Raw genomic sequence first — 14,858 nt, forward strand, 5'->3', positions numbered from 1 at the left:
GGGGTAGCCGAGACCCCAAAGAACATGATCAGGGTCGGTTTTACCGACGGTCGCAAAAAAAAAAAAGCGATGTGTAATTCTCTGTCCTCTGATATGATCACACATCAGAGGACAGAGAAATAGGGGGATTCGGGGACCCTATTATACTCACCGGTGTCCCTGGGTCCTCCTGCGTCCTCTCCTGCCCGCAAGCGTCTTCTTTGGGAAACAAAATGGCGGGCGCATGCGCAGTGCGCCCGCCATCTGTCGCCATCTGCCGGCCGGCAGGAGAAAGCAGTTGGGACTAAAATTAGGGTTAGGGTTAGGGTGGGGGCTAAATTTAGGGTTAGAGTTAGGGTTGGGGCTAAATTTAGGGTTAGGTTTGGGGCTAAATTTAGGGTTAGGTTTGGGGCTAAATTTAGGGTTAGGCTTCTTTCACACTTGCGTCGGTACGGGGCCGTCGCAATGCGTCGGCCCGACATACCGACATACATTGTGAAAATTGTGTACAACGTGGGCAGCGGATGCAGTTTTTCAATGCATCCGCTGCCCAATCTATGTCCTGGGGAGGAGGGGGCGGAATTACGGCCACGCATGCGCGGTCCGAAATGGTGGACGCGACGTACAAAAAAACGTTACATTGAAGGTTTTTTTGTGCCGACGGTCCGCCAAAACACAACTGATCCAGTGCACGAACGACGCGACGTGTGGCCATCCGTCGCGATCCGTCGGTAATACAAATCTATGGGCAAAAAACGCATCCTGCGGGCACATTTGCAGGATCCGTTTTTTGTCCAAAACGACGGATTGCGACGGATGCCAAACGACGCAAGTGTGAAAGTAGCCTTAGGGCTAGGGTTAGGGTTGGGGCTAAAGTTAGGGTTAGGGTTGGCGCTAAAGTTAGGGCTAGGGTTAGGGTTGGGGCTAAATTTAGGGTTAGGGCTAGGGTTGGGGCTAAAGTTAGGGCTAGGGTTGCAGCTAAAGTTAGGGTTAGAGTTGGGATTAGGGTTAGGGTTTGGATTAGGGTTGGCATTATGGTTAGGGTTGACATTAGGGTTGTTTTGGGGTTAGGGTTGTGATTATCGTTAGGGTTGTTATTAGGATTATGGATTGGGTTTGGATTAGGGTTAGGGGTGTGTTGGAGTTAGGGTTGTAGTTAGAATTGGGGGGGTTTCCACTGTTTAGGTACATCAGGGGGTCTCCAAACACGACAGATAATTTTGCGCTCAAAAAGTCAAATGGTGCTCCCTCCCTTCTGAGCTCTGCCGTGCACCCATTCCATAACGGCGCTCCTTCCCTCCCAAGCTCTGCCGTGCGCCCAAACAGTGGTTTACCCCCACATATGGGGCATCAGCGTACTCGGGATAAATTGGACAACAACTTTAGTGGTCCAATTTCTCTTGTTACCCTTGTGAAAATAAAAACTTGGAGGCTACAAAATCTTTTTTGTGGAAAAAAATATATCTTTTTAGTTTCACGACTCTGCATTCTAAACTTCTGTGAAGCACTTGGGCATTCAAAGTTCTCACCACACATCTAGATAAGTTCTATGGGGGGTCTAGTTTCCAAAATGGGGTCACTTGTGGGGGGTTTCTACTGTTTACGCACATCAGGGGCTATCCAAACGCGACATGGCGTCCGATCTCAATTCCAGCCAATTCTACATTGAAAAAGTAAAACGGCACTCCTTCTCTTCCAAGCTCTGCGGTGCGCCCAAACAGTGGTTTACCCCCACATGTGGGGTATTGACATACTCAGGAGAAATTGCACAACAACTTTTGTGGTCTAATTTCTCCTGTTACCCTTGTGAAAATAAAAATTTGGGGGCAAAAAGATCATTTTTGTAGAAAAAATGTGATTTTTTATTTTCACGGCTCTACGTTATAAACTTCTGTGAAGCACTTGGGGGTTCAAAGTGCTCACCACACATCTAGATAAGTTCCTTAAGTGGTCTAGTTTCCAAAATGGTGTCACTTGTGGGGGGTTTCCACTGTTTAGGTACATCAGAGGCTCTCCAAACGCGACATGGCGTCCAATCTCAATTCCAGCCAATTCTGCGTTGAAAAGTCAAACGGCGCTCCTTCTCTTCCAAGCTCTGCGGTGCGCCCTAACAGTGGTTCACCCCCACATATGGGGTATCGGCGTATTCAGGAGAAATTGCATAACAAAATTTATGGTTACATTTCTGTTTTTACACATGTGAAAATAAAAAAAAATGGTTCTGAATTAAAATGTTTGCAAAAAAAAGTTAAATGTTCATTTTTTCCTTCCACATTGTTTCAGTTCCTGTGAAGCACGTAAAGGGTTAATAAACTTCTTGCATGTGGTTTTGAGCACCTTGAGGGGTGCAGTTTTTAGAATGGTGTCACACTTGGTTATTTTTTATCATATAGACCCCTCAAAATGACTTCAAATGTGATGTGGTCCCTAAAATAAAATGGTGTTGTAAAAATGAGAAATCGCTGGTCAACTTTTAACCCTTATAACTCCCTAACAAAAAAAAATGTTGTTTCCAAAATTGTGCTGATGTAAAGTAGACATGTGGGAAATGTTATTTATTAACTCTTTTTTTCGTGACATATCTCTCTGATTTAAGGGCATAAAAATACAAAGTTTGAAAATTGCTAAATTTTAAAAATGTTTGCCATATTTCCCTTTTTTTTTGCCATAATAGCAAGTAATATCGAAGAAATGTTACCACTGTCATGAAGTACAATATGTCACGAAAAAACAATCTCAGAATCAGCGGGATCCGTTGAAGCGTTCCAGAGTTATAACCTCATAAAGTGACAGTGGTCAGAATTGTAAAAATTGGCCTGGTCATTAAGTACCAAATTGGCTCTGTCACTAAGGGGTTAAACAAGCTTTGGTTCAGGTGATCACCTAATCAGGAGCACATTAAGTAGAATGAGGTGTCCTCTGGTTGGAATGGCTGTCAGACATGTAGAGAAGCTGATTTGTATAAACTGTGCAGAGGTCTCTTAGTTTCTTGCCAGAGCTGTATATATAATTATATATACACAGCAGTATGACACATATGCGGGGGTCCTCTGCGGTGGGCAGCCCTCCATGCTGGGGTGCAGGTTGGCGCTGCCCAGTACTGGTGTGATCGGGCACCTGGGCGCTGCGCAGGATCAGGCTGCTAGTTGCCCCTTTAATAATTGAGCAGGAGCGATGTGAGAGTGCAGGTGGGGCGGTGATATTCTAATCCAAGGGAGGATAACAGGAGGGAGGAGGAGGAGGATGTGTTGTATTGTGAGGGACAGGACCTGGGATCTGCAGCCGCCGCTCATCTGAGGGGTTTCATCACCAGGAGAAGCGAGCAGGTGCCGAGTGTTCCGAGGGTGCGGGCATTATCTGGGGTGGGTGCTGAGCGCCGCGCATCATCCATATTAGTGCGGGGTGGATTATCTGCAGGGTGATGTGACGCCGGATCTGTTTCTTGTGACAGGAGAGAAGATGTCGGGCCAGACGCTGACAGATCGCATCGCTGCCGCACAGTACAGTGTGACGGGCTCCGCTGTGGCCAGAGCTGTGTGCAAGGCGACCACCCATGAGGTGATGGGGCCCAAGAAGAAGCACCTGGACTGTAAGCATCATGTGTGCAGCAATGCAGAGCGGCCGCGGCCGGGGGCTGAAGGGTTAACGAGCACGGCTCCAAACATGGTGGATGATCGTGTGTGCTTCTAATGTATAGAGCTGTAGAATGTCTGTGTGTGGATTAGGATGTGTCCATTCTATAATAGTGCACATCTATGTGTGTTTGTAGGGTCACTGTAGGCCTCCTGCCATAAGGACAAGGCCTATATGTGGCTGCTGGGAGATCCTCCCTGTATCTTCCATGATGCTGATGTGCTTTGTGGATGGATGGGCGGTATTGTATAATGCGCGCTCTCCTCACATCCCACACGTGTGGATTTCTGTGACATGCGTCTTATATGACCTTCGGACAACCTTATCCATCCTGGCATGTGCTGAGCTGATAGCGCTGCCCTAGTAATAATCATCCACCACACCCTGCATCAATTGGAGACCCCCCCTGTGCGGCTATCTCCTAACCCCCCACAACCCAGAGGAGACAGAGATGGCAGCTTCCTATGTGGCCCCTTGTCCTGGGCTGCAGGCACACCATGGCGGTGTTATTTCTATCATTATCGCTAGGTGCTTATTCCGCTGTGTGGACGGTATTCTGAGTGTCATGGGTATATACTATGGTAATGATATCCATGGGTGTAAATACTGAGGTAAAAAACTAACCAAATATTGTGTGTTAAACACACTCAGTATTTTACCTCTGTATTTTACCTCAGTATTTATAAGCCAAAACCAGGAGTGGGTGAGGAATGTGGTGACGTGTTTCTTTTCTACTTTTCCTGATTGTTCCACTCCTGGTTTTGGCTTATAAATACTGAGGTAAAATACTGACCATATATTAAATGTATGAACATGGCCTAGTAGCAGGGCCGGACTGGGACTAAAATTCAGCCCTGGCATTTGAAGTTACACAGGCCCACTTGTCACATGGTGACTGTATAATATCTTTGTACACTTGTAGGCAGGGCCGGTTTTAGGCCAAGTGGGGCCCTAGGCAAAGTTTAAAATGGGGCCCAAAATGCTAACATATTGCACATCACACAAAAGCATTTCGGTTGTATTTACAAGCGCTGAGTTCAGGCCGCTAAATGAGTTTGATCGACAATACTGAATTTGTTCAACACTTGTTTCCCGGCCTCTTTCCACCGTCTGAGAAAGAATGATGGGGACAGAACGATCACTAACCGATCCCCATACAGTATCATGTTATCAGCAGCACATCTACAGTTTACAGCAGCAATGTGCTGCTGAGAACAATGATTTTTGTTCCGGCAAAAACAATCTGAATATGCAGCATTTTACTTGTTTAGTAAAATACACCCCACAGTCTTCCATATAGTATAATACACTCCCTATAGTCCTCCATATATTAAAATACACTGCTCAGTCCTCCACATAGTATAATACACTCCTCATAGTCCTCCATATAGCATAATACACTCCTCATAGTGCTCCATATAGTATAATGCACGCCATAGTCATCCATGTAGTACAATTCACTTCCCATAGTATAATGCACCCCATAGTTCTTCATGTAGTATAACTTATTCCCCATAGTCCTCGATACAGTATAATGCAGCCCACATATAGTATAATGTAGCCACCACCCTACAGAATATGATGCGGCAACTACACAGTATAATGCAGCCACCCCACAGAGTATAATGTAACCCCATAGAATATAATACAGCCCACCTCCCCATAATATAGTATATAACCCAACCTCCCCCATAGAATATAATATACCCCCACAACAGTATATACCACAGCCACATAGTACATAACATGGCCTCCCCATAGAAGATAATCTACTCCCCATAGTATATAGCAAAGCCCGCATAGTAGATAACACAGCCCGCATAGTGGTATATCCAGCACAGCCCACATCTCTCCTCCTCCCCCCGAGAATGTCCCCACAGTCCAGCAAAAAAAAAAACAAAAACACTCTCCTCACCTTTCCTCGTGCCCCGCGTTGCTTCCTGCTCCTGTCTCAGCGGCTGCAGTCCGCCCGGGACACAGCAGGTGCGCGATGATATGACATCATCGCGCACCCGCAGTGTCAGAGGCAGAGCGGGGAATGATGGGAGAGGGAGTGTATGTAGACGCTCTCTCCTCCATCATTGCATTCAACTGTACCGGCGTCATAGACGCTGGTATAGTTGAATGCGACGGCAGGGGGGGTGAGTCGGCGGTGGGGGGAGGCGGATTGAGCGGCCCACGACTGGCACCGGCCCTTCTGGCATTTGCCAGAAGTGCCCGATGGCCAGTCCGGCCCTGCCTAGTAGGTGCAGGGGTCCAGAGGGTGCTTTTGGGCCATAAGATAAGACCATTACTATTCCAGACTTGCTACAGTTGAGGCTCCTGTTGCACTTTTCCATTGGGGCGCACAAGCTTCAGGTTACCCCACTGTGTGTAATATATAATTGTATTTCTGTGGACAGTAGTTGTGATACTTAGTACCTCTGTATCTGCACGTTTGGGAGTTGTGTCCTGTATTAGTTATGTGCTAAGTTATTATCTACCCTTTGTCCAGCCTGGTCCTCTGTGGCCCCGAGATCAGGTCAGTCTTCATTTCACTGCTGGCATCCTCGGCACCTCTCGCGGTACTATGGCGTGATGCACGTAGTGATATCACCTGAGGCCTAGTAATCACCGGGATGATGGGCTGAGCGTGCCTGACCCCACACCAGGGCAGCAGTAACATATGGTAATTAATCTGGAAAGTTAGTTTGCTATGTGTGTAAGGCCGGTTTCACACGTCAGTGGCTCCGGTACGTGTGGTGACAGTTTCCTCACGTACCGGAGACACTGACTCACCTAGACACATTAAAATAAATGTCTCTGCACATATCAGGGTGTTTTCACGGACCGTGTGTCCGTTTGCAAAACACGGAGATATGTCAGTGTTCGTGGGAGCGCACGGATCACACGGACCCATTAAAGTCAATGGGTCCGTGCAAACGCGTACTGCACATGGATGCTGTCCGTGTGCCATCCGTGTGCATTTTTTCTGTCATAGGGTTAAAATTGTAAAAATTGTTGCGACACACGTACAGCACACGGACCCTAAAAACATACTCACGGACAGGACACGGATCCCACACGGATGGCCTACGTGAGGACACGGATAACTCCGGTACCAGAATTATCTGGACGTGTGAGACTGGCCTAAGGCTTCACATGTCCATTTTTCACATGTGCTCTGTTTTCTCACACATACATGTACCCTATTTAGTCTATGGAGCTGTTCAAATGCCCATGGTGTGTTTTGTTAAAAAAAAAAAAAAAAGAAAAAAAAAGCAAATTGGTCTGATCAGACTTTGCACAGCTGTCCTGACCCGAGCGTAACAGTTTTATATATTTCTGAGGCTCAGGGTGGGAGACCCCCGGCCAGTCTGAGATCGGACCTCTTTGCACCAACGTCTCCATGAGCCCTCACCCTGGTATGAGAAGACATTTTTGTTCAGTTAGGAAGTGTATGTAACAACTACTGTTTCTGATAAATTAGTGGCAAACCATTCCATTGTGAGTGCCGCATAACCCTATGGGTGCTTTCTATGGGGTGGATAGGCAGGTAAAGTCTTCCGGAGGGCATCTGATCTGTATTTGGAGCCCCCTGAATGAGAGAACCTGCAATGGACCCTAATGTATAACTATTCCCCAGCTGCAGGAGTATATGGCCCATTGGAGCCATTCCCAGGCAATTATCATCCTAACGCTAGCCTATAAATCGGATGAATGCAGTAAGATAAACAATCGGACTGCACTCAGACCAATGTAATTCAGTAAGACGGTGCGGATCTGCAGACTTTATTTCTCTGTTGTATCCAGCGTGAGAAATTTGCAGCTTGCTGGGATGTAACTCTGAAATCAGATGGGTACAAGAAAAAAAAAATCGAATGTATATGTACCATCGGTATGTCATCCAATATTTTTTACGGATTCATTACAATTCTGTAACATGGGGAAACTGTAATTGGTTCTGTATAAGAAATTGCTGTGGAGTTAACCCCTTCACGACATATGCCGTACATGTACAGCGCATGTCGTGTCTTCACCTTTGATGTGGGCCCGCCCACATCTTTCCCGACACATGTCAGCTGTTTTGAACAGCTGACGTGCCTGGAACAGCCGTGGGTGGAATCGCGATCCACCCGCGGCGGTTAACCCGTTAAATGCCGCTGTCCGACTCTGACAGCGGTATTTAACATGCGCTTCCAGCAATCGCACTAGAAATACGCCCATTGGTGACCCGTGTCACGTGATCTCATGTCACCGATGGGTCACCAAGTAAATAAAAAAGAACCTAGACTTGTTTGGTGACAATGAACTCGTAATGACATGGAGAATTATAATGGCAGGTCAATTTTAGTATTTGGTGAACATGGTAAAAAAACAAAAACAAACCCAAAACCGTTATGGAATTGCACTTTTTTTTTTTTTTTTGCAATTTCACCGCACTAGGAATTTTTTTTTTTTTTTTCCTGTTTTTTGAGTTCGCAATATGGTAAAACCAATGGTGTCATTCAAAAAGTGCAACTCGCCCCGCAAAAATCAAGTTCTCACATGGCCATTTTGATGGAAAAATAAGGTTATGGCTCTGGGAAGAAGGGGAGTAAAATAGAAACTCAAAAACGAAAAAGGGCTCCGTCATAAAGGGGTTAAATGGATTGCACATGGACAAGCGAGGAAAAAAAATTGTCCCACTTCTTTGGATGAGAATGGGACTGACTTTATATATTTTTCTTAACACTAGTGTGAGCATACCCTGACTGTAATCTCTGTGCTCGTCAGGCCCAGTGCTGGCTGGTGCAGCCACTATGATCTTGTTAAGGCCTCTTTCACATTTCCGTTGGTACGGGCCCGTCGCAATGCGCCGGGCCGACGTACAGACGGACGTTGTGAAACTTGTGCACGACGTGGGCAGTGGATGCAGCTTTTCGACGCATCCGTTGCCCATTCTGCAGTCCGGGGAGGAGGGGGCGGAGTTTCGGCCGCACATGCGCGGTCGAAAATGGCGTACGGGACGGACAAAAAAAGCATTACATTGAACGTTTTGTTTATTTTTTTGTGCCGACTGTCCGCCAAAACACGACAGATCTGTCGCACGACGGACGCGACGTGTGGCAATCCGTCGCTAATACAGTACAAGTTTATGGGCAAAAAACACATCCTGCGGGCACATTTGCAGGATCCGTTTTTTGCCCTAAACGACGGATTGCGGCGGATTGCAAACGACGGAAGTGTGAAAGAGGCCTAAGACTATTTTAGGCTCTTACGTGGGTTGTCCAGGCCCATATACATTTATACTGGTATTCCCACCAGTCAGATAATATTAGGATTGCTTATTTATTCTTGTGTCCATTTATTTTACTACAGAAAAGGTGGATAGTTATTTAGCTTTGTGGTTTTCATGCTCTCTACATTCTGAGGCCGTGTTCACACGCAGCAGCGTCTTCTAATGCAAATTCTGAATTTAATTGCTTCAGCGTTCTAAAATCTGCAACATTTCATTACTTTCAGCATCTTTGCAAAACTAAAATGCAGCAAACAGGTGTTGGTGAATAAAACTAACTTTATCAAACATGTAATGTAGACAAATCGCACATTAATCCTCTGCAAAAAATGCAGCAAAGCCTCCTTTTTTTAAATGCAACATTTTTACTGCCAAGTGAGTAGGTTTTGGATGCAGAAACTGCAAAAACACTGTGTGAGCATGGCTATAAAGGCTACGTTCCCATGATGAGCTTTTGGGGCTTTTTGATAGTGCAGAATTTCTGACAAATGTCTAGAGTGGTATTCATCAGGGACCACTCCTGACATACACCTTGTACATGGCTCCTGCAATTAATGGCAGTGGCCCATTTGCGAATGACCAGTGACATGTCAACCTGCACGCTGAATGTAAGTGAGACTGGACAGCCCCCCAAGTTATAAGTAGCCCATTTTTTAGGATATCTGTGAAATGTTCATGATGAGGGAAGCAGGGGAATGTAGACTCATTTCTGTGTGGCCTATGTATAGGGCAGGTACAAAAGTCACATGTAGTTTCTTCCAGATTACCTCCTTATTAGAGATGAGCGAATTTGCTCTGGTCCCCGCTTATTCGGCAACCTATAGCGCTTACTGAATAAGCTTCACAGGGAACACAGATACCTGAATCACTTCGGCTGTGTGACGCACGACACTTGCATGGGCATCCTGTGTGTTGGGCTCTCCATGCATGTGCTGTGACTGTCACACAGAAGCGACACATGCAGCTGCGGAGCCCAACAGTCGGCACAATCCAGGTATCCGCGTTCCTTCTGCGGCTTATTCGGTAAGTGCTATAGCTTGACAAAAAAGCAGGGACCCGAGTACATTCACTCAACTCTACTCCTTATTTCACCCATTGTAGTGTAAAATAGATTTCTGTTCCAGATTTACTGCTGCTAATCCACAACTTTTCCATGCAGAGTCCATGGCTTTCATCAGTGGACTCATTTTGTAGCATAATGGGCACTATTGACACGTATGCAGATAGCTAGTTGTTAGTTCTCTTATGCGGGAAGCACAACCTGCAGCCTGCAATGCCATGTTGTAAGCCTCTCAACCATCTGTGCACAGAAATGCTTGTCTGTTTGTGGCTGCACGAGGCTGAAGTTGGTTTCTTATTCGTCAGTTTCTTAGGCCTCTTTCACATTTCCCTCGGTACGGGCCCGGGGAGGAGGGGGCGGACGCGACGCACAAAAAAAACCCATTACATTGAACTTTTTTTGTGATGACTGTCCGCCGAAACACGACGGACGCGACGTTTGGCGATCCGTCGCTAATACAAGTTTATGGGCAAAAGACGCATCCTGCGAGCACATTTGCAGGATCCGTTTTTTGCCCTAAACGACTGATTGCGGCGGATTGCAAACGACAGAAGTGTGAAAGAAGCCTTATTCGGCAATTTTTTTTCTCTTCTGTTATAGGTTTAACAACAAAAAATAATCATCACAATAATAACATAGAATGCAGTGAGGTGCCCTGATGTGAATACACTTAAAAACAGCTACAAAAACAATTAAACTGGCACAAAAATGGGCACCAAAGAGCGTTGAAGAAACGGTTAAATGACTTTGGGCCACTGATCTCACACTGCAGACATATAGAACAGGGAGCCCCACATCAAAACCAGCATGAGAGAATTGGGACACAGCTCAGGAGCAAGGACTCTTAGGAACTGATAGTGCTCTTTGCAGCCATCTCATGGAAGCCAATGTACAAGGAGAATGGAGTCCTTGCCCCACCATTTGGTGCTCCAGTAGGGAGTTGGGCTAAATTAAGACGTTTCTGTATCATGGTCTTGGCACAGACTGTCCGTGTGTCTCCTGCCCCAAACTCAACAGCCTCCTAAATGCCTATGAGATTGTTGTTTTTTTGAGTCAGGAGATGTGTGGCCAAACCATGTCTCGTGATCCAAACACATGTGTGTGTGTTGCTTTGTCCATTATTGTGTATGACAATTGTGGCAACTGCTTAGCATTTTAGAACACCCATAATGTACAGTGGCGAGAGCCACATGCATGGTCACTAACCTCCTCTCTGTAGTGCTGAGGGAGCAGTGAGAACACCCCACAACTATTGATAAGTACAAGTTTCACTTCTGGAGTTTTTACCTATAAAACATTTATGACCTATACTTTGAAAACATCTTAAAAGCTTTGGATCGTAAACCTCTTCTACTTTTCATGCAGCCTTTTTGAGTCGTTCTTTGTGTAGCCCTTTGACCAGAAAACGTACACTCCTGATTTGGTGGGAATGGCATACTATCTCCACAAGTACTAATTTACCACTTTGTGTGATCACAGCCTCCAAGGTCTCCTTAAACACTAGATAGCAGTTGGCCAAACGATTGTTGAGGCTGACGTCTCTCTATCCTCCATACACAAGAATGACCTAGCCAGTCCAGTATTCTCTATGAAGAGATGTTGCCAGAATCCTGGCGAGTACTAATCTCAAGGGAGAACAAAAGGATCATCCACCGAAATTCAGCAACATCTCTCGGCGCAGAGTCGAGAGGCCCCCATACCCATTTACCTGTTGGCCCATCCATGTGTATGGCTGCCATTATTATAAAGCCATGTTTGTTTGTTCTTATTTACATAGCTCCAACTTGATTTGTCCCTTTCTTCATTGAGTACTTTTATATTAGATGAATGACAGAAATCGGACTATTAATTTTGATGGAGTTGGCGTATGATTTCATCCTTATGATGTTACCCAGTGCTCTGAAATGAAAACATTTAGGATATCTTACAATTGAAGTGTTTTAATGTTTAGCGATCGATACATCAGTAATAGTATTTCTGCAGCCTCTTGGCTAGAAAGATATCTAGATCATGGGCACATTGACTTCTGTGGCTTGGCAAATTGCTTCTTATTTTAAAGAGAACCTGTCACCTCCAAAATCGAAGGTGAGCTAAGCCCACCGGCATCAGGGGCTTATCTACAGCATTACAGACTGCTGTATATAAGCCCCCGATGTATCCTGAAAGATGAGAAAAAGAGGTTAGATTATACTCAGCCAGGGGTGGTCCTGCTGCAGTGGGCGTCGCGGTCCGGTCCGGGGCCTCCCATCTTCTTACGATAACGTCCTCTTCTTGTCTTCACGCTCCGGCGCAGGCGTACCTGGTCTGTCCTGTTGAAAGGGCAGACAAAGGCGCAGGCGCTGGTCCTCTCTGACCTTCGCCTTTGTCTGCAGCGTGAAGACAAGAAGAGAACGTCATCGTAAGAAGATGGGAGGCCCCGGACCGCGACGCCCACTGCAGCGGGAACGCCCCTGGATGAGTATAATCTAACCTCTTTTTCTCATCTTTCAGGATGCTATAGAAAAGCCCCTGATGCCGGTGGCTTAGCTCACCTTCCATTTTGGGGGCAGGTACAGACTGGGACTAAAATTCAGCCCTGGCATTTGCAATTGCACAGGCCCATGTGGTCCCCCTTTCAAAGCACCAGATGGGGATATATTACTAATATTACCCTGGATGGAGGAAAGCAAGACTTACTACAAGACCAGTATTTCTAATAATGCCTGTGGCCTGCTGGGGTAAGTGACGGAGTCAGCGACTTTGTGCTCCATCACAACTGTTAACGGTATGGATGTCTTGAGAACACTAATTCTGTTAACATTGCAGACAAGGCAGCCCACAACCAGACAGGCCCTCCTGGCATTTGCCAGATGGCCACTCCGGCCCTGTTTGGGGGTAACAGGTTTTCTGTAAAAGACAAAGTTAGTCGGAAGTCGGGACTTCCAAAGAAAGGGAAATTAATGGCAGATCCAAATCTGCGGAGACCGCAGTGCAAAAGCAAACCAACACAAAGATGCAGCACCCTGCAGGCAATAAGGCTGAGTGCACGTCTGCATTAGGAACGCCATCTCTGTCATAGCAGCAGAAAAAGAATTCAAGCTCTGGCGGAACAATAGCAAGATGGGTATCAATGCTGTCCAATAAACCCCACTGACTAAAATTGGGTCAATCACGTTTCTTCATGGTGTCCTTCATGTTACTAGATAAAAAAGCGTTGTGCTGTCCTAGTTGTCAGCACAGATGTGGACAGTTCGTTTGTAGATATTTGAATATGTGCAATATTTTTCATTGCATCTTCTCATTATTCACGTAGAAATTTGAGACATATTTTGATCAAATTCTGTACCATTACATATTCCCTTTTTAAATGACTTTTGTTTAGTTGTGTTTTTTTTTTTTTTTTGGGTTTAACAAATACACTTTCTTTTTTATAATTTTTATGTCTGTGCGCACATGTGAAAGAGACCTTTTCTTGTACTTAACTTTGCTCGGAGGTACTGACTAAGGTTATATGCCGATTCATCAAAGTATTTATGCCACTGAGAACATGTCAAACTCATTAACCCCTTAACGACTGCCAATACATCCTTTTACTGACCTGAGATATAAAAGAACATCTTCCCCCCCCCCCCCCCCAATACAGGTGACAGTCCAGCAGCTGTTGGCTCTACACTATAGCTGACAACTTGCTGCATCGGCCACGATCAGTGTTGACCCAGACCATGGCCGTTTAACCCCTTAGATGCTGCTGTCAATAGTGACTACATCATATAAATGGATAACGGAATGTGGGGACTTCCTATTTATCCCCATCGGCGCCCTGAGATCATGATTGTGTAGTCCTGATGTTTGCCATGGCAATTCATGACCAAATAGCGGACATGGTCTGCCGACCTACAGCTGCCTTAGGCCATGTTCACACAGTGCGTTTTTTACTGCGGAACCGCAGCGGTATTGCCGCTGCGGTTCCGCAGCAGTTTTCCATGCAGGGTACATAACAATGTAACCCTATGGAAAACAGTCACTGCTGTGCACATGGTCCGTAATTTCGTTTAAAAAGCCGCGCAGAATAGCTGCGGCAAAAAAGGAGCATGTCACTTCTTTTTCCTGAACCGCAGCGGTTCTGCACCCATAGACCTCCATTGTGAGGTCAAAATCGCAGTAAAACCCGCAGATCAAAAATATATCTGCGGGTTTTACTGCGATTTGATGTGCGTGGGCGGAGTGTGGCTGCCCCCCCGTGCTCCGATGCCCCCCCCCCCGTGCTCCGATGCCCCCCCCGTGCCCTAATCTCCCCCCCTTATACTTACCCGGCGTCCCGGTGTCCGTCCGGCCGTCTTCTCCCTGGGCGCCGCCATCTTGCAAAATGGCGGGCGCATGCGCAGTGCGCCCGCCGAATCGGCCGGCAGATTCGCTCCAAAGTGCATTTTGATCACTGAGATAGGTTATATCTCAGTGATCAAAATAAAAAATAGTAAATGACACCCCCCCCCACTTTGTCACCCCCATTGGTAGGGACAATAAAAAAATTAAGAATTTTTTTTTTTTTTCCACTAAGGTTAGGGGTAGGGTTAGGGGTAGGGTTAGGGGTAGGGTTAGGGTATTTTCAGCCATTTTAGCCCTAAAAAGCTTCCTAGGAAACACACAGTCTCTGCATAGAAAACTGCATAAAAAAAGGATAAAAAAACGCATCAAAAAACGCATCAAAAAAGGACAAAAAAAGGACCAAAAAAAGGACCTGCGTTTTCTGCCAAGAGCTGCAGTTTTTTAAAAAAACTGTCCTGAAAAAAAAAGGATGGAAATCCTGAACGTGTGAACATACCCTTAGTCTCCCGGCTATAGCGGTCTGCTCAGAAGTTAGCAACATTTAGGTGATAACAAACTTTTTCATTACTGTTATGTCACTTCGAATTCCTGAAAAGCATCTGAAGTGTTATTGAAAACTTCTGT

The 14,858-nt window shown here is 45.9% G+C and overlaps 1 protein-coding gene across 2 annotated transcripts in view; it reads left to right on the forward strand.

Annotated features, from left to right (window-relative positions):
• Positions 1–3,204: 3,204 nt before the first annotated feature.
• SNAP91 (synaptosome associated protein 91) overlaps positions 3,205–14,858 on the forward strand; it is a 182,533-nt gene continuing 170,879 nt past the window's right edge. Inside the window, exons 1-2 of one of the 2 annotated variants that reach the window (XM_069726428.1) lie at positions 3,205–3,305; positions 3,431–3,568. In XM_069726428.1, the coding sequence (XP_069582529.1) occupies positions 3,439–3,568 (130 nt within the window). In that variant the 5' untranslated portion in view covers positions 3,205–3,305; positions 3,431–3,438. Of the gene's footprint in view, positions 3,342–3,430; positions 3,569–14,858 lie in introns of both variants that reach the window. The other variant, XM_069726429.1, reaches the window with a different exon arrangement.

The sequence above is a fragment of the Ranitomeya imitator genome, chromosome 5 (genome assembly GCF_032444005.1).
Source record: "Ranitomeya imitator isolate aRanImi1 chromosome 5, aRanImi1.pri, whole genome shotgun sequence".
In the NCBI taxonomy this organism is placed as follows: Eukaryota; Metazoa; Chordata; class Amphibia; order Anura; family Dendrobatidae; genus Ranitomeya; species Ranitomeya imitator.